Source organism: Pseudophryne corroboree, chromosome 3 (assembly GCF_028390025.1).
Source record: "Pseudophryne corroboree isolate aPseCor3 chromosome 3, aPseCor3.hap2, whole genome shotgun sequence".
Taxonomy (NCBI): Eukaryota; Metazoa; Chordata; class Amphibia; order Anura; family Myobatrachidae; genus Pseudophryne; species Pseudophryne corroboree.
The window spans coordinates 120,074,531-120,095,315 of record NC_086446.1 but is presented as its reverse complement, the minus strand read 5'-3'; the positions used below and the strand labels follow the sequence as shown (position 1 = coordinate 120,095,315).

The 20,785-nt window shown below is 47.8% G+C and overlaps 1 protein-coding gene across 1 annotated transcript in view; it reads right to left on the bottom strand.

The window, feature by feature from the left end:
- The window catches only part of LOC135057526 (uncharacterized), a 197,328-nt gene that overhangs the window by 63,330 nt on the left and 113,213 nt on the right, over positions 1 to 20,785 (bottom strand). Inside the window, exon 3 of the mRNA XM_063963380.1 lies at positions 17,271 to 17,384. Coding sequence (XP_063819450.1) covers positions 17,271 to 17,384 — 114 coding nt within the window. The remainder of the gene's footprint in view (positions 1 to 17,270; positions 17,385 to 20,785) is intronic.

Below are 20,785 nucleotides of genomic sequence, written 5' to 3'. Positions count from 1 at the left end.
TCCAGCATTGGAGATGTGAAAGGGGCTTGAAAAACTTCAAGTGCATCAACATTAGGACATTCATATGCTGGGACAATCCATAATGCACGTATGATCATATCTGTTTCATGTAAGCTGTGCGTGTATGTTGGTGACTTCTTTATATTGACCTGTGCAGCTTTAGAGTCCAGCACTATTAGAGTTGTTATTGGTTTTCATAAAGGTGATCATATACATAAAGATTATCTCTCCAATCATCCAACTAGTTGGCTGGTTGGAATGAAAATATGGTAATGGATGGGAGCAAATGACAATTGACCATTTGATCCCAAACACTGGAAAACAAACTAAAATAATCATTCAAATTGGTTAAATCAAATGGATTTAGCCAAATTGTCTGAACATTCTTTTTCATCCATTGCCTGTGTTTCAGAACAAATGGTCACTTGTCATTTGCATCTACATTACAAGAATGTTGTTCCACCCAGCCAACTAGGTGGATGGTAGGAAATATAATCTTAACATGTATGGCCAGCTTTAGTCTATGTATATTATACTTTGCAACAGATAAGGTATTTCAGATTAGAATTGGAGCCAGAAAAAGCTCTGCACATTAGACTAACACCAGAGAAGATCTGCATATTAACTACACTGGCCATATACTGCACCATAATTATGCCATCCCGCTCAGGGTTTAAAGTGGGGGAATGGGGCGGAACAGAGTTCCATAAGCCGCAATGGTAGATGGAACTAGTTAAACCTCCATCACGGGCCTACACAGTATTTCCAAAAGACCCACCACCCATGTCAATTGATGATGCAGACGGTGCTAGTGTCACTGATGATGTGCAGCCACCTCCTCCCTCCTCAGGGCCTGGCAGCTCCACGGTCCTCCACCACCTGCAGCCTGCCCCTCCTGGTACTCAGACAAGCTGTCTGTCGGATGGTGTTCATCCCATATTCAGGCCCCGGTGACTTCTTTTTCCAGCACAGTGTATGTGATGTCATGCCAACATTGTCGCTGAAGTGAAGAAGAGCGACAAAGAAGAGCAGGCTCTGTGCACGCTAAAGACAAGATGAGAGGGAGCTGGAGGGACACAGAGAGGTGGGGAAGCTGCTGGAGGGACAAGGGCATGGAGCTGCTGGAGGGATGTGGGCAGTGAGCTGCTAGAGTGACAGGCAGAGATGTTCATGTGGAGCACTACTGCTCTGGGCATTTTGTGTATATGGGGCACTTTCGTGGGCATTAGGTGTATAAGTGGCATTTCTGTGTACATTATGTGTATAAGTAGCACTACAGTGGGCATTATGTGTAAGGGACATTACTTAGGGCATTGTGTATGAGGGGCATTACTGTGTGGCATAACTATAGGGCACTACTGAGTGATGCTACTTGAATAAGGGGCACTACTGAGTGACGTTACATGAATAAGGAGCACTACTATGTGGTGTAATATAAGTTAGGGGCACTACGTGCAGTTTAATGTGAATAAGATTGTGCTACTGTGTGGCATAATTTTAATTGGTATTACAACTGTGTGACCACGGCCCTTTCTTGTGAGACCACTGTCCCTTTATAAAGAATAGGAGGTAGGTCACAAATTTATAGTTTGCAGGGGGTTGCCAAAAACCATACCACTGTCCCTAGCTCCGTCTAATGGGAGGGTGGGTAGGTGGTGGGGGAAATTAGTTCTACACCCTCTCTAGGACCACTTTAAACCCTGAACCTGCCAACTCAATGATAGGTTTGAACAAGGATCATTCAGTGGGGCAGATGTACTAAGCCTTGGAAAAAATAAGATTTTACTCACCGGTAAATCTATTTCTCGTAGTCCGTAGTGGATGCTGGGACTCCGTAAGGACCATGGGGAATAGCGGCTCCGCAGGAGACTGGGCACAACTAAAGAAAGCTTTAGGACTACCTGGTGTGCACTGGCTCCTCCCTCTATGACCCTCCTCCAGACCTCAGTAAGGATACTGTGCCCGGAAGAGCTGACACAATAAGGAAGGATTTTGAATCCCGGGTAAGACTCATACCAGCCACACCAATCACACCGTATAACTCGTGATACTATACCCAGTTAACAGTATGAATAATAACTGAGCCTCTCAACAGATGGCTCAACAATAACCCTTTAGTTAAACAATAACTATATACAAGTATTGCAGACAATCCGCACTTGGGATGGGCGCCCAGCATCCACTACGGACTATGAGAAATAGATTTACCGGTGAGTAAAATCTTATTTTCTCTGACGTCCTAAGTGGATGCTGGGACTCCGTAAGGACCATGGGGATTATACCAAAGCTCCCAAACGGGCGGGAGAGTGCGGATGACTCTGCAGCACCGAATGGGCAAACTCTAGGTCCTCCTCAGCCAGGGTGTCAAACTTGTAGAATTTAGCAAATGTGTTAGACCCCGACCAAGTAGCTGCTCGGCAAAGTTGTAAAGCCGAGACCCCTCGGGCAGCTGCCCAAGAAGAGCCCACCTTCCTTGTGGAATGGGCTTTCACTGATTTAGGATGCGGCAGTCCAGCCGCAGAATGTGCAAGCTGAATCGTACTACAGATCCAGCGAGCAATAGTCTGCTTTGAAGCAGGAGCACCCAGCTTGTTGGATGCATACAGGAGAAACAACGAGTCAGTTTTCCTGACACTAGCTGTCCTGGAAACATACATTTTCAGGGCCCTGACTACGTCCAACAACTTGGAAGCCTCCAAGTCTTTTGTAGCCGCAGGCACCACAATAGGTTGGTTCAAATGAAAGGCTGATACCACCTTAGGGAGAAACTGGGGACGAGTCCTCAATTCTGCCCTATCCATATGGAAAATCAGATAAGGGCTTTTACATGACAAAGCCGCCAATTCTGACACATGCCTGGCCGAAGCCAAGGCCAACAGCATGACCACTTTCCACGTGAGATATTTTAATTCCACGGTTTTAAGTGGCTCAAACCAATGTGACTTTAGGATCCCAAGGTGCCACTGGAGGCACAAAAGGGGGCTGAATATGCAGCACTCCCTTAACAAAAGTCTGAACTTCAGGTAGCGAAGCCAGTTCTCTCTGGAAGAAAATCGATAGAGCCGAAATCTGGACCTTAATGGAACCCAATTTAAGGCCCATAGTCACCCCCGACTGTAGGAAGTGCAGAAAACGGCCCAGCTGAAATTCCTCCGTTGGGACCTTCATGGCCTCACACCACGCAACATATTTTCGCCAAATGCGGTGATAATGGTTTGCGGTCACTTCTTTCCTAGCTTTAATCAGCGTAGGAATGACTTCCTCCGGAATGCCCTTTTCCTTCAGGATCCGGTGTTCAACCGCCATGCCGTCAAACGCAGCCGCGGTAAGTCTTGGAACAGACAGGGCCCCTGCTGCAGCAGGTCCTGTCTAAGCGGCAGAGGCCATGGGTCCTCTGAGATCATTTCTTGAAGTTCCGGGTACCAAGCTCTTCTTGGCCAATCCGTAACAATAAGTATAGTTCTTACTCCTCTTCTCCTTATTATCCTCAGTACCTTGGGTATGAGAGGAAGAGGAGGGAACACATAAACCGACCGGCACACCCACGGTGTCACTAGAGCGTCCACAGCTATCGCCTGAGGGTCTCTTGACCTGGCGCAATATTTTTCTAGCTTTTTGTTTAGGCGGGACGCCATCATGTCCACCTGTGGCCTTTCCCAACGGTTTACAATCAGTTGGAAGACTTCTGGATGAAGTCCCCACTCTCCCGGGTGGAGGTCGTGCCTGCTGAGGAAGTCTGCTTCCCAGTTGTCCACTCCCGGAATGAACACTGCTGACAGTGCTAACACGTGATTTTCCGCCCATCGGAGAATCCTTGTGGCTTCTGCCATCGCCGTCCTGCTTCTTGTGCCGCCCTGTCGGTTTACATGGGCGAGTGCCGTGATGTTGTCTGACTGGATCAGTACCGGCTGGTTTTGAAGCAGGGGTTTTGCCTGACTTAGGGCATTGTAAATGGCCCTCAGTTCCAGAATATTTATGTGTAGGGAAGTCTCCTGGCTTGACCATAGTCCTTGGAAGTTTCTTCCCTGTGTGACTGCCCCCCAGCCTCGAAGGCTGGCATCCGTGGTCACCAGGACCCAGTCCTGTATGCCGAATCTGCGGCCCTCTTGAAGATGAGCACTTTGCAGCCACCACAGCAGAGACACCCTGGTCCTTGGAGACAGGGTTATCAGCCGATGCATCTGAAGATGCGATCCGGACCACTTGTCCAACAGGTCCCACTGAAAAGTAATTGCATGGAACCTGCCGAATGGAATTGCTTCGTAGGAAGCTACCATTTTTCCCAGGACTCGTGTGCAGTGATGCAAGGACTGTACCTGATAATACGGTGCTTTCTTTGGCTGTGAGGGAACATGGGGTAAAAATGCTGACTTCCCAGCTGTTGCTGTGGAAACTAGGTCAGAGAGACCATCCCCGAACAACTCCTCACCCTTCTAAGGCAAAACTTCCATGTGCCTTTTAGAATCTGCATCACCCGTCCACTGCCGAGTCCATAATCCTCTCCTGGCAGAAATGGACATTGCACTTATTTTAGATGCCAGCCGGCAAATATCCCTCTGTGCATCTCTCATGTATAAGACTGCGTCTTTTATATGCTCTATGGTTAGCAATATAGTGTCCCTGTCTAGGGTATCAATATTTTCCGACAGGGAATCTGACCACGCAGCTGCAGCACTGCACATCCATGCTGAAGCAATAGCTGGTCTCAGTATAATACCTGAGTGTGTATATACAGACTTCAGGATAGCCTCCTGCTTCCTATCAGCAGGCTCCTTTAGGGCGGCCGTGTCCGGAGACGGTAGTGCCACCTTCTTTGACAGACGTGTGAGCGCTTTATCCACCCTAGGGGATGTTTCCCAACGTGACCTATCCTCTGGCGGGAAAGGGTACGCCATTAGTAACCTTTTAGAAATTACCAGTTTCTTATCGGGGGAAGCCCACGCTTCTTCACACACCTCATTTAATTCCTCAGATGGGGGAAAAACCACTGGTAGTTTTTTCTCCCCAAACATAATACCCTTTTTTGTGGTTCCTGGGGTAATATCAGAAATGTGCAACACATTTTTCATTGCCTCAGTCATGTAACGTGTGGCCCTATTGGAATGTACATTCGTCTCATCGTCGTCAACACTGGATTCAGTATCCGTGTCGACATCTGTGTCCACCATCTGAGGTAGCGGGCGTTTTAGAGCCCCTGATGGCTTTTGAGACAGCTGGGCAGGCACAAGCTGAGAAGCCGGCTGTCCCACATCTGCTATGTCGTCAAACCTTTTATGTAAGGAGTTGACACTTTCACGTAATTCCTTCCACAAGTCCATCCACTCAGGTGCCGGGCCCGCAGGGGGTGACATCACATTTATCGGCACTTCCTCCGCCTCCACATAAGCCTCCTCATCAAACATGTCGACACAGCCGTACCCACACACCGCACACACACAGGGAATGCTCTGACTGAGGACAGGACCCCACAAAGCCCTTTGGGGAGACAGAGAGAGAGTATGCCAGCACACACCAACAGCGCTATATAACACAGGGATTACACTATAACTGAGTGATTTTCCCAATAGCTGCTTGTATACACAATATTGCGCCTAAATTTAGTGCCCCCCCTCTCTTTTTTACCCTATGTAGTCTGGAAACTGCAGGGGAGAGCCTGGGAGCGATCCTTCCAGCGGAGATGTGAGGGAAAATGGCGCCAGTGTGCTGAGGGAGATAGCCCCGCCCCTTTTTCGGCGGACTTCTCCCGCTTTTTTCAATGTATATCTGGCAGGGGTATTTTACACATATATAGTCTCTATGACTATATTATGTGTTATTTGCCAGCCAAGGTACTTTATATTGCAGCCCAGGGCGCCCCCCCCCCCCCCCAGCGCCCTGCACCCATCAGTGACCGGAGTGTGAGGTGTGCATGGGAAGCAATGGCGCACAGCTGCAGTGCTGTGCGCTACCTTGTTTGAAGACCGAAGTCTTCTGCCGACGATTTTCAGGACCTCTTCTTGCTTCTGGCTCTGTAAGGGGGACGGCGGCGCGGCTCCGGGAACGGACGATTGAGGTCGGGCCCTGTGTTCGATCCCTCTGGAGCTAATGGTGTCCAATAGCCTTAGAAGCCCAAGCTAGCTGCAAGCAGGTAGGTTCGCTTCTCTCCCCTTAGTCCCTCGTAGCAGTGAGTCTGTTGCCAGCAGATCTCACTGAAAATAAAAAACCTAAAATAAACTTTCTTTTTCTAGGAGCTCAGGAGAGCCCCTAGTGTTCATCCAGCTCAGCCGGGCACAAAATTCTAACTGAGGTCTGGAGGAGGGTCATAGAGGGAGGAGCCAGTGCACACCAGGTAGTCCTAAAGCTTTCTTTAGTTGTGCCCAGTCTCCTGCGGAGCCGCTATTCCCCATGGTCCTTACGGAGTCCCAGCATCCACTTAGGATGTCAGAGAAAGATAAGGTGGAGAAAGATAAAGTTCCATCCAGTCCTAACATATTTCAAACACAGCCTGTAACTGTGCAGTTAGGAGCGGATTGGCTGGTACTTGATCTCTTTCCACTTTATTTCTCTCCAAGGCTTAGTACATCGCCCCAACAGTATGATACTGAACAATGGTTGAGATAATCTGACAAAACTCTCAAGGGAGAGAGCAATGCATTAAGGACAGCTTGGGCAAAAGATGATTCCTTAAATCCATTCGCTAACATGGAAAGCACCAGCCCGGTCACTAATTTCAACATATGAGAACTGGTTCAAACCACCATTCACACAGCAGAGTGAGCCCTATAATGCAGAGATCACCCCCCTGCCATTGAGTACTAACCACAAATGGGTCTTCTATATATTCAAACAGTATTTGAACTTGGCAGCTTAGCCATGCATAGAAACACCGGCTGATCACGGCTAAAGCTCCCGTTGTGTGTGGTGGCAAGTGGTACATACAGCTATCAATGGCTGTGATTCATACAGCTACAGTCAGGGGCAGCAAAATCTTGAAAGTGCCCCCCGCCGTTGTCACTATAATGTAACTTACAGAAGTAGGAGAGAGAGCGAGAGAGAGAGCGCACGAGATAGAGATGAAGAAGATGTCAGGGAGATAAAGAAAGTGAGAGAGGAGCGAGAAAGAGAGAGAGAGAGAGAGGGTATTCTTGTAAAAAGAGGCAATGAGAGAAAGAGTAGCAAGAGAGAGGGTGTCAGGGAGAAAGAGAGAGAAAGGAATGAGAGGGGATAGAGAGAGATGGCATCAGGGAGAGAGAGAGGGGGTATCAGAGAGGGAGGGTGTCAGAAAGAGATCGGGACTGGAGTGATCGGGAGTGAAAGAGTGTCAGGGAGAGAAAGAGGGAGAAACAGATGGAGAGAGAGAGGGTGTAAGGGAGAGGGAGAGAGGGGTGTCAGAGAGAAAGAGAGACAGTGTCAGGGAGAGAGTGTCACAGAGAGAGAGAGACAGCATCAGAGAAAGATAGACAGCGTCAGGAAGAGAAAGACTTTCAAGGAGAGTGAGAGACAATGTCAGGGGAAGAGAGATAGAGGAAGAGACAGCGTCAAAGAGAGAGGGAGATATAGTGTCAGAGAGAGAGCATCAGGTAGAGACAGTGTCAGGGAAAAAGAGGGAGAGAGACAGTGTAAAGGAGAGAGTGTCAGGGGGAGTGAGGGGGAGACATTTTCAGGGAAAGAGAGGGAGACAGTGTCAATGAGGGAGGGCAAGAGAGAGAGCAAAAGACAGTGTCAGGGGAAAAGAGAGAGAGAGAGATGGGCAGTTTAAGGGAGAGAGAGAGAGAGAGAGAGGGAGTGTGTCAGGGGGAAGAGAGGGAGTGACAGTGTCAGGTAGAGAAAGAAAGTGTCAGGAAGAGAGATAGAGAGACAGTGTCAGGGGGAGAGAGAGAGAGACAGTATCAGAGAGAACGAGAGGGTGACACAGTGTCAGGAAGAGACAGAGATAGTTAGGGAGAGAGACAGTGTCAGGGGGGAGAAAGGGAGCGAGACATTGCCAGGGAAGGAGAGTGTCAAGGATAGAGGCAGAGAGAGAGTGACAGTGTCAAGAAGCAAGTGTGAGAGTGTTATTGAGAGGGATACAGTGTCAGGGGGAAAGAGAGATACAGTGTCAGGGAAAGAGAGTGAGAGAGACAGTGTCAGGGAGAGAGAGTGTTGGAGAGGGAGAGACAGTGTCAGGGAGAGATACAAAGAGAGAGAGAGATGCAAGAGAGAGAGAGAGGTTCAGGGGGAGATAGAGAGGGAGGGGGAACAAGCAAGGGAGATACTACCTCAGTGCAGCAGTGAACCAAGGTCTCTGATGGGGGTGGGCACTTCACTGCATTACTCCCCGCCCCGTAAGCACATCACTGCTCTGCTGCGGACACGGGTAGCCTACCAGTCTGTTCCACAGTCCCAGTATTTGCTGCAGTGTGGGGTGTGGGAAGCTGCTACATCCTGCAGCAACCGTGGGGGGCTGGGGCATGCTATCAGCAGTACCCAATCTGGGTACAGTATCAGCAACTGCAACAATGATCCGTCCAAAAATGGTGACCCACAGGACCGGATTAAGCCTTGGAGGGGCCCAATACTCTGCTCCTGGGCTCATGAGAATGTCAGGGGGAGAGAGGGGGAGACATTTTCAGGGAGAGAGAGAGATACAGTTTCAAGGAGGAAGGGCGAGAGAGAGACAGTGTCAGGGGGAAACAGAGAGAGAGTCAGGGAGAGATAGAGAGGGGGACAGTTTAAGAGAGAGAGAGAGAGAGAGAGAGAGAGAGAGAGGGAGAGAGTGTGTCGGGGGAAGAGAGAGACAGTGTCAGGAGGGAGTGATAGAGAGACAGTGTCAGGGGGAGAGACTGTTTCGGAGAGAGAGGGAAAGACAGTGTCAGGGGGAGAGACTGTTTCGGAGAGAGAGGGAAAGACAGTGTCAGGGGGAGAGACTGTTTCGGAGAGAGAGGGAAAGACAGTGTCAGGGAGAGAGAAAGTTAGGGAGAGTCAGTGTCAGGAGGAGAAAGGGAGAGAAACATTGTCGGGGAGAGAGTGTGTCAATGATAGAGGCAGAGAGAGACAGTGTCAAGAAGAGAGTGAGGGAGAGAGTCTCTTTAAGAGAGACACAGTGTCAGAGAGTGTCAGGGGGAGAGAGAAAGAGACAGTGTCAGGGAGAGAGAGTGGAAGAGAGAGACGGAGTCAGGGAGAGAGAGTGTCGGAAAGAGAGAGACAGTATCAGGAAGAGAGTGAGGGAGATAGAGACAGTGTCAGGGAGAGACAGAAAAGCAAGAGAGAGAGGTTTAGGGGGAGAGAAGAACGGAGGGGGGACAAGTAAGATAGATGCTACTTCAGTGCAGCAGTGAGCCCAGGTCTCTGATGGGGAGGGCACTTCATGGCAATAGTCCCTGCCCCAAAAAACAACCACGAATCGTGGCACATCACTGCTCTGCTGCGGAGAGCCGGCCAGTTTGTCCCACAGTCCCAGTATTTGCTGTAGTGTGGGGTGGGGGAAGCTGCTACATCCTGCAGCAGCCATGGGGTGGTGGGGGTGCTATTAGCGATACCCAAACTGTCTGGCATATGGGGGGCGAAGGGGGAGCAGTGGGCTTTGGAGGCAGCCCATTACTGGGTGCAGGAGGAGCTGCGGGCCCTGGAAACAGCCTGGGCCCCAGACCAGCTGCACCCCCTGCACCCACAGTAGTTACGACACTGGCTACAGTATCAGCAACTGCAACAATGATCCATTCAAAAGTGGTGACCCACAGGGCTGGATTAAGCCTTGGAGGGGCCCAATGCTCTGCTCCTGGACTAATATATGATTGGCATCGCCTGTGTTGAACTATTTAATTGATAAGAATGGTATTTTAGTGCAAGTGATTGCAATCCTAAATTTTGAGGGAATGAGGGAAGTCCAGGTAGAGAGCATTTGGTCTCTCCTGGAATGGGTCAAGTTGGGAGATATGGATTGTGTATATTAAATTTAAACCAATAGTATAGAGTTAAACTAATAGATACATAATGCCTGTGTACTGTTTATAGCTCCACCTAATTGAGAGACAACTATTTTATAAAGTTTTCTTGTAGTGGAACATATACAATTTAAACAACCTTAAAATACACATAGAAAAATAAAATCTACTGTATAATTTATCTTGTCAAATGCAAGAATAGCAGCAGCCTCTGTGCTACTTACTACTTACACAATGGGACAGGACTCAGTAGGACTCTCTGTGTGTGTGCCTCTCTCTCTCTGAAATCTGATACTCATGTGTCTCTACCTGCACTATAAAGCGTCCTGTTGGCATTGTGGCTGACAAGTGGGAGAGTTAGTGATGTCAGCTTGCGTTGGCTGGGGGGCCCGCTGACAGAGGTGATCCCGGGGTACAGTATCCCTGTACTCCCCTCTTAATCTGCTATGCCCATACACAAGACCACATATTACCGTAATTCCAGCACAGGGAACAGGGTGCACAGTGCACACTATTACCGGCTACACCTAGAGTCTGCGCCACTCATGATTGTCTAAATGCAAGTCTGGCTGTTATAACTTATCTAGATGTGAATTATATGGATTTTAACCACTTGCCTGGCATGGTCACATCGGATGCGACCACACCAGCAAGCTGTATATGACCTGGTTGCTCAGGATGCGACCAGTCATATAGACAGCATGTGCAGGTGCAGGAAAGGGGAACTTCCCTCTGCTGCTGCTCTCAGAGGAACCAGAATTGGGTAGTGAAATACCCCCCCAAGTACTTGGCGGCTGTCCCGCCCTGTCATAATGAAAGTTGTGTTGTCTCAGATGGTACCAACCAATGTTTCAATGTTTGTTTGTTTTTGGAGGGGGGGAGTTACCAAACAAAAAAATATATAGGATTTTTTTTTTAAACTAAAATTATTTTGGATAAGGTTTACACCTAATTCACTCATTGAAACAAATGATAAGTTCTGAGCGGTTTTTGGAAAAAAAATTGTCAGTTATGTGGCTAAGAAAAAGCTTAGTACATCTTCATACTGGTGCGGGTATCTTTTAGTACTGTGGACTTTATATGCCACCAGCGGACCCACTGAGGCATTAACGGAACACAAGTTACAGTACAGTAGCTATCGGTCTCTCAACTGGAATTACAACTGGTATTACATGCACTTGTTACATTCTTTACAATGTCATTGGGTAACGCCGAAGAAAAATAAGATTTTACTTACCGATAAATCTATTTCTCGTAGTCCGTAGTGGATGCTGGGGACTCCGTCAGGACCATGGGGATTAGCGGCTCCGCAGGAGACAGGGCACAAAACTAAAGCTTTAGGATCAGGTGGTGTGTACTGGCTCCTCCCCCTATGACCCTCCTCCAAGCCTCAGTTAGGATACTGTGCCCGGACGAGCGTACACAATAAGGAAGGATATTGAATCCCGGGTAAGACTCATACCAGCCACACCAATCACACCGTATAACTTGTGATCAGTTAACAGTATGACAAACGTAGGAGCCTCTGAACAGACGGCTCACAACAAATAACAACCCGATTTTTTTGTAACAATAACTATGTACAAGTATTGCAGACAATCCGCACTTGGGATGGGCGCCCAGCATCCACTACGGACTACGAGAAATAGATTTATCGGTAAGTAAAATCTTATTTTCTCTGACGTCCTAAGTGGATGCTGGGGACTCCGTCAGGACCATGGGGATTATACCAAAGCTCCCAAACGGGCGGGAGAGTGCGGATGACTCTGCAGCACCGAATGAGAGAACTCCAGGTCCTCTTTAGCCAGGGTATCAAATTTGTAGAATTTTACAAACGTGTTCTCCCCCGACCACGTAGCTGCTCGGCAGAGTTGTAATGCCGAGACCCCTCGGGCAGCCGCCCAGGATGAGCCCACCTTCCTTGTGGAATGGGCCTTGACAGATTTAGGCTGTGGCAGGCCTGCCACAGAATGTGCAAGTTGAATTGTGCTACAAATCCAACGAGCAATCGTCTGCTTAGAAGCAGGAGCACCCAGCTTGTTGGGTGCATACAGTATAAACAGCGAGTCAGATTTTCTGACTCCAGCCGTCCTTGAAATGTATATTTTCAATGCCCTGACAACGTCCAGCAACTTGGAATCTTCCAAATCGCTAGTAGCCGCAGGCACCACAATAGGCTGGTTCAGGTGAAACGCTGACACCACCTTAGGCAGAAACTGAGGACGCGTCCGCAGTTCTGCCCTGTCCGAATGGAAAATCAGATATGGGCTCTTATACGATAAAGCCGCCAATTCTGATACTCTCCTGGCTGAAGCCAGGGCCAGTAGCATGGTTACTTTCCATGTAAGATATTTCAAATCCACCGATTTGAGTGGCTCAAACCAATGGGATTTGAGAAAATCCAAAACTACATTCAGGTCCCACGGAGCCACTGGGGGCACAACCGGGGGCTGTATATGTAGTACTCCTTTTACAAAAGTCTGGACTTCAGGAACTGAAGCCAATTCTTTCTGGAAGAAAATCGACAGGGCCGAAATTTGAACCTTAATGGACCCCAATTTGAGGCCCATAGACAATCCTGTTTGCAGGAAATGTAGGAATCGACCCAGTTGAAATTCCTCCGTGGGGGCCTTCCTGGCCTTACACCACGCAACATATTTTCTCCAAATGCGGTGATAATGTTGTGCAGTCACCTCCTTCCTGGCTTTAACCAGTGTAGGAATGACCTCTTCTGGAATGCCTTTTTCCTTTAGAATTCGGCGTTCAACCGCCATGCCGTCAAACGCAGCCGCGGTAAGTCTTGGAATAGACACGGTCCCTGCTGAATCAGGTCCCGTCTTAGAGGTAGAGGCCACGGATTTTCCGTGAGCATCTCCTGAAGTTCCGGGTACCAAGTTCTTCTTGGCCAATCCGGAGCCACGAGTATCGTTCTTACTCCCCTTTGCCGTATAATTCTCAGTACTTTGGGTATGAGAGGCAGAGGAGGAAACACATACACTGACTGGTACACCCACGGTGTTACCAGGGCGTCCACAGCTATTGCCTGAGGGTCTCTTGACCTGGCGCAATACCTGTCCAGTTTTTTGTTGAGGCGAGACGCCATCATATCCACCTTTGGTTTTTCCCAACGGTTCACAATCATGTGGAAGACTTCTGGATGAAGTCCCCACTCTCCCGGGTGTAGATCGTGTCTGCTGAGGAAGTCTGCTTCCCAGTTGTCTACTCCCGGAATGAACACTGCTGACAGTGCTATCACATGATCTTCCGCCCAGCGAAGGATCCTTGCAGCTTCTGCCATTGCTCTCCTGCTTCTTGTGCCGCCCTGTCTGTTTACGTGGGCGACTGCCGTGATGTTGTCCGACTGGATCAACACCGGCTGACCCTGAAGCAGGGGTTTTGCCAGGCTTAGAGCATTGTAAATTGCTCTTAGCTCCAGTATATTTATATGAAGAGACATCTCCAGGCTTGACCATACTCCCTGGAAGTTTCTTCCCTGTGTGACCGCTCCCCAGCCTCTCAGACTGGCATCCGTGGTCACCAGGACCCAGTCCTGTATGCCGAATCTGCGGCCCTCTAACAGATGAGCACTCTGCAACCACCACAGAAGAGACGCCCTTGTCCGTGGCGATAAGGTTAACCGCTGATGCATCTGCAGATGCGATCCGGACCATTTGTCCAGCAGATCCCACTGAAAAGTTCGTGCGTGGAATCTGCCGAATGGAATTGCTTCGTAAGAAGCCACCATCTTTCCCAGGACTCTTGTGCATTGATGCACAGACACTTTTCCTGGTTTTAGGAGGTTCCTGACAAGTTCGGATAACTCCTTGGCTTTCTCCTCCGGAAGAAACACCTTTTTCTGAACCGTGTCCAGAATCATTCCCAGGAACAGCAGACGTGTTGTCGGGGTCAACTGAGATTTTGGAAAATTCAGAATCCACCCGTGTTGTTGCAGCACTACTTGGGTTAGTGCTACTCCGTCCTCCAGCTGTTCTCTGGACCTTGCCCTTATCAGGAGATCGTCCAAGTAAGGGATAATTAATACGCCTCTTCTTCGCAGAAGAATCATCATTTCGGCCATTACCTTGGTAAAGACCCGAGGTGCCGTGGACAATCCAAACGGCAGCGTCTGAAACTGATAATGACAGTTTTGCACCACGAACCTGAGGTACCCTTGATGTGAAGGGCAAATTGGGACATGCAGGTAAGCATCCTTTATGTCCAGGGACACCATAAAGTCCCCTTCTTCCAGATTCGCTATCACTGCTCTGAGTGATTCCATCTTGAACTTGAATTTTTGTATGTACAGGTTCAAAGATTTCAGATTTAGAATAGGTCTTACCGAGCCGTCCGGCTTCGGTACCACAAATAGCGTGGAGTAATACCCCTTTCCCTGTTGTAGGAGGGGTACCTTGACTATCACCTGCTGAGAAAACAGCTTGTGAATGGCTTCCAATACCGTCGCCCTGTCTGAGGGAGACGTTGGCAAAGCAGACTTTAGGAACCGGCGAGGGGGAGACTTCTCGAATTCCAACCTGTAACCCTGAGATACTACCTGCAGGATCCAAGGGTCCACCTGTGAGCAAGCCCACTGTGCGCTGAAATTCCTGAGTCGACCCCCCACCGCTCCTGAGTCCGCTTGTACAGCCCCAGCGTCATGCTGAGGGCTTTGCAGAACCCTGGGAGGGCTTCTGTTCCTGGGCAGGGGCTGCTTGCTGCCCTCTCTTACCCCTTCCTCTGCCCCGGGGCAGATATGACTGTCCTTTTGCCCTCTTGTTCTTATAGGACCAAAAGGACTGCGGCTGAAAAGACGGTGTCTTTTTCTGTTGGGAGGGGGTCTGAGGTAAAAAGGTGGATTTTCCGGCAGTTGCCGTGGCCACCAGATCCGATAGACCTACGCCAAATAATTCTTCCCCTTTATACGGCAATACTTCCATATGTCGTTTGGAATCCGCATCACCTGACCACTGTCGCGTCCATAAACTTCTTCTGGCAGATATGGACATCGCACTTACTCTCGATGCCAGAGTGCAAATATCCCTCTGAGCATCTCGCATATAAAGAAAAGCATCCTTTAATTGCTCTATAGTCAATAAAATACTGTCCCTATCCAGGGTATCAATATTTTCAGTCAGGGAATCCGACCAGACCACCCCAGCACTGCACATCCAGGCTGAGGCGATGGCTGGTCGCAGTATAACACCAGTATGTGTGTATATACTCTTTAGGGTAGTTTCCAGCCTCCTATCAGCTGGATCCTTGAGGGCGGCCGTATCAGGAGACGGTAACGCCACTTGTTTTGATAAGCGTGTGAGCGTCTTATCCACCCTAGGGGGTGTTTCCCAGCGCGCCCTAACCTCTGGCGGGAAAGGGTATAATGCCAATAACTTTTTTGAAATTAGCACTTTTCTATCTGGGTTAACCCACGCTTCATCACATACATCATTCAATTCCTCTGATTCAGGAAAAACTACAGGTAGTTTTTTCACCCCCCACATAATACCCCTTTTTGTGGTACTTGCAGTATCAGAGATATGCAAAGCCTCCTTCATTGCCGTGATCATATAACGTGTGGCTCTACTTGAAAATACGTTTGTTTCTTCACCGTCGACACTAGATTCAGTGTCCGTGTCTGGGTCTGTGTCGACCGACTGAGGTAAAGGGCGTTTTACAGCCCCTGACGGTGTCTGAGACGCCTGGGCAGGTACCAACTGGTTTTCCGGCCGTCTCATGTCGTCAACTGATTTTTGTAATGTGCTGACATTATCACGTAATTCCATAAACAAAGCCATCCATTCCGGTGTCGACTCCCTGGGGGGTGACATCACCATTACCGGCAATTGCTCTGCCTCCACACCAACATCGTCCTCATACATGTCGACACACACATACCGACACACAGCAGACACACAGGGAATGCTCTTATCGAAGACAGGACCCCACTAGCCCTTTGGGGAGACAGAGGGAGAGTATGCCAGCACACACCCAAGCGCTATAATATATATGGGAACAACCTTATATAAGTGTTGTATCCTTATAGCAGCTTAAATATATAAAATATCGCCATAAAAAGTGCCCCCCCTCTCTGTTTTACCCTGTTTCTGTAGTGCAGTGCAGGGGAGAGTCCTGGGAGCCTTCCTCACAGCGGAACTGAGCAGGAAAATGGCGCTGTGTGCTGAGGAGAATAAGCCCCGCCCCCTATTCCGGCGGGCTTTTCTCCCGTAGTTTGTAATATCTGGCAGGGGTTAAATACATCCATATAGCCTCAAGGGCTATATGTGATGTATTTTTTTAGCCATAAAAGGTATTTACATTGCTGCCCAGGGCGCCCCCAGCAGCGCCCTGCACCCTCCGTGACCGTTGGTGAGAAGTGTGTGACAAACAATGGCGCACAGCTGCAGTGCTGTGCGCTACCTTCAAGAAGACTGAAGAGCCTTCTGCCGCCGGTTTCTGGACCTTCAATCTTCAGCATCTGCAAGGGGGGTCGGCGGCGCGGCTCCGGGACGAACCCCAGGGTGAGACCTGTGTTCCGACTCCCTCTGGAGCTAATGGTGTCCAGTAGCCTAAGAAGCCAATCCATCCTGCACGCAGGTGAGTTGAACTTCTCTCCCCTAAGTCCCTCGATGCAGTGAGCCTGTTGCCAGCAGGACTCACTGAAAATAATAAACCTAAAAACTTTTTCTAAGCAGCTCCTTAAGAGAGCCACCTAGATTGCACCCTGCTAGGACGGGCACAAAAACCTAACTGGGGCTTGGAGGAGGGTCATAGGGGGAGGAGCCAGTACACACCACCTGATCCTAAAGCTTTAGTTTTGTGCCCTGTCTCCTGCGGAGCCGCTAATCCCCATGGTCCTGACGGAGTCCCCAGCATCCACTTAGGACGTCAGAGAAAGTACATTTTCATAGTGTACGAGTTATACTTTTCTTCGGCTTTACCCAATGACATTGTAATGTTTTATCATACATTGTATTGTATTGTATTGATTGTTAAAATTGTGTCAATTTTTTATATGATTTGGAATTTTTCCAGCTACAGCATTGGTAATAGGCACTACTATAGTTGTTTCTGTTACTAGATTTTTTTTTATCTAAGGAGGAGTTGGTTTAACCCCTAGTTGGCTGCTGACCAATTTCTGGAAACACACTGATTGGGCACGCTGTAGTCACTTCTTTTCTGATCAATGATTGTACATGGCCGCATGAAAAAAAAAAGGGCCTGCATCATCCAATGATTTTAAAACCTGTCTGATTAACCCCAATGGTTTCAGTTTCTTTAGAGCTGGCAGCATTTGCCTACAGATAAACACAGTATCATGTATGACTTTAACAAGGTATTTATAAATAGTGTTTAAGTAAATAGATAAATACATACAATTGGTGGTCCCCAAAAAATGATATAACTGAGCCACGTCAAATTCCTGCCACCAACAAAGTTGAGGACAATCCCAAGAGCAAGCTGAGAGTGCGCCACAAAGATCTGAAAAAACTGTAAAGCATAACAAGACATTAATTGCATATTACATTGGTAACACCTCCAAATACTTAAAACAATTTTGTCATGTATCTCTCTCTCTCTCTCTCTATATATATATATATATAAATAAGAATCCATGTATAGAATCCAGAAGGCGCTAAGACTTCTAACTATTGTCCAAACAAGAGAGTCCATACAGACAATGTTAACCAAATGTACAAATATTTCAAATTTCACAATAGAACTTGATTCAAACCCCGATCTGGAGATGGTGGATGAATTCTTTAGGTCACCAAATGGATTCAACTGTATATATCGACCTGAAAGATACCCTTACACCAAAAAGGACACCCAAAATACGGCACCGAGGCCTTTTATTAGTAAAACATCCAAAATGCTTTTAATTCATAACATTCAGAAAGCGTCATACATAAAATTGTATATAAGAATAAGTAAAAAAAATAATTGGTTTTAATGTCATACAAAGGTGTTTTTCTGGAATACCAGCATTACATATGAACAGATGTTAAGTAATACCACCAACCACCTTAAGGTGTGAGCTCTTTGGTGGATGTTCCTAATGTAGATGGTGGATCCGATCACCTTATACCCTATGCGTTTTGTCCTATTCATAAGACTTCTTCAGGGGTAAAATCATGTAATAGACAGTCAACTGGGAACACCAGAGGCTCTACCAAATATGTTATTTATCTTTAAACAAAAGGAGTTGGCCCAGATATATAGATGGGATGAATTTATGGGCTGCACCTGCCCCCAAAAGATTGTCTTAGGACACATCCGGTGTAAATGGTAAATGTAGAAAATTCACTAGTAGGGACCACTTAGCCATAATTTCAATAGGATCGGAAAACACATAAAATCCTACTGGGAACCAAGTGTCTTACTCCTTCCACTGCAGCATTGGAAGGAGTAGGACACTTGGTTCCCAGTAGGATTATCATGTAATACTGTCAGACTACTGAATACAACTGAACTTCTAAACAGCAGGGCCGTGCGTGGCATTTTATTATGTATACCATACATAGTGTGTGTGTGTGTGTGTGTGTGTGTGTGTGTGTGTGTGTGTGTGTGTGTGTGTGTATATACACTGCTCAAAAAAATAAAGGGAACACTAAAATAACACATCCTAGATCTGAATGAATGAAATATTCTTATTAAATACTTTGTTCTTTACATAGTTGAATGTGCTGACAACAAAATCACACAAAAATTATCAATGGAAATCAAATTTATTAACCCATGGAGGTCTGGATTTGGAGTCACACTCAAAATTAAAGTGGAAAAACACACTACAGGCTGATCCAACTTTGCTGTAATGTCCTTAAAACAAGTCAAAATGAGGCTCAGTAGTGTGTGTGGCCTCCACATGCCTGTATGATCTCCCTACAACCCACACAAGTGGCTCAGGTAGTGCAGCTCATCCAGGATGGCACATCAATGCGGGCTGTGGCAAGAAGGTTTGCTGTGTCTGTCAGCGTAGTGTCCAGAGCATGGAGGCGCTACCAGGAGACAGGCCAGTACATCAGGAGACGTGGAGGAGGCCGTAGGAGGGCAACAACCCAGCAGCAGGACCGCTACCTCCGCCTTTGTGCAAGGAGGAACAGGAGGAGCACTGCCAGAGCCCTGCAAAATGACCTCCAGCAAGCCACAAATGTGCATGTGTCTACTCAAACGATCAGAAACAGACTCCATGAGGGTTGTATGGGGGCCCGACGTCCACAGGTGGGGGTTGAGCATACAGCCCAACACCGTGCAGGACGTTTGGTATTTGCCAGAGAACACCAAGATTGGCAAATTCGCCACTGGCGCCCTGTGCTCTTCACAGATGAAAGCAGGTTCTCACTGAGCACATGTGACAGACGTGACAGAGTCTGGAGACACCAAGGAGAACGTTCTGCTGCCTGCAACATCCTCCAGCATGACCGGTTTGGCAGTGGGTCAGTAATGGTGTGGGGTGGCATTTCTTTGGGGGGCCGCACAGCCCTCCATGTGCTCGCCAGAGGTAGCCTGACTGCCATTAGGTACCCAGATGAGATCCTCAGACCCCTTGTGAGACCATATGCTGGTGCGGTTGGCCCTGGGTTCCTCCTAATGCAAGACAATGTTAGACCTCATGTGGCTGGAGTGTGTCAGCAGTTCCTGCAAGACGAAGGCATTGATGCTATGGACTGGCCCGCCCGTTCCCCAGACCTGAATCCAATTGAGCACATCTGGGACATCATGTCTCTCTCCATCCACCAACGATTGCACCACAGACTGTCCAGTAGTTGGCAGAGGCTTTAGTCCAGATCTGGGAGGAGATCCCTCAGGAGACCATCCGCCACCTCATCAGGAGCATGCCCAGGCGTTGTAGGGAGGTCATACAGGCACGTGGAGGCCACACACACTACTAAGCCTCATTTTGACTTGTTTTAAGGACATTACATCAAAGTTGGATCAGCCTGCAGTGTGTTTTTCCACTTTAATTTTGAGGGTGACTCCAAATCCAGACCTCCATGGGTTAATAAATTTGATTTCCATTGATAATTTTTGTGTGATTTTGTTGTCAGCACATTCAACTATGTAAAGAACAAAGTATTTAATAAGAATATTTCATTCATTCAGATCTAGGATGTGTTATTTTAGTGTTCCCTTTATTTTTTTGAGCAGTGTATATATATATATACACACACACACACACACACACACACACACACACACACACACACACACACACACACCGGGTAAAATAAGTATTGAATACATCAACATTTTTCTCAGTAAATATATTTGTAATGGGGCTATTGCAATGAACTTTTCACCACATGTCAGCGACAACCCATGCATTTCACACTTGCAAAGAATTCAAACCATAGATGTCCATGTATTAAATTATGTGTAATAATGTGAAATGACACAGGGAAAAAGTACTGAACACGCTTACTGAAATGTATTTAATACTTCTGATAAAGCTAAATATTTATCTTATATAAAACCCTTCATGAGGTCTAAGAACACTGTACGCTATTTACGTATGGAGTACCGTAAGGGTACGCTCGTTGCGTAACGATCGCTTAGCCGTGGTCGAGACGCTCAAGCGTCACGTTCGCTCACGGCCAAGAGATCACAGGCAGGCACGCTATTGGCTGCCGACTAACGTAATGATTCGCTATAGCGTAGCGGACGCTCGGGACCACGAGGAGATCACCAGCGGCGCTGACGCTCACAATGTTAGACCTTTATATCTAAACCATAAACAATGTAATATGCTGTAAAACCTTAGTGTAGAGATAGGGTGTAGATGCAACACAGTGTAACCTTGTTAACTTAAAAGCTGTTTGAGCGTCACCGACGCTCTGAGAATACTTAACACTATAAGAAATACACAGATACCGTGCCTAGGGTCCAACGCC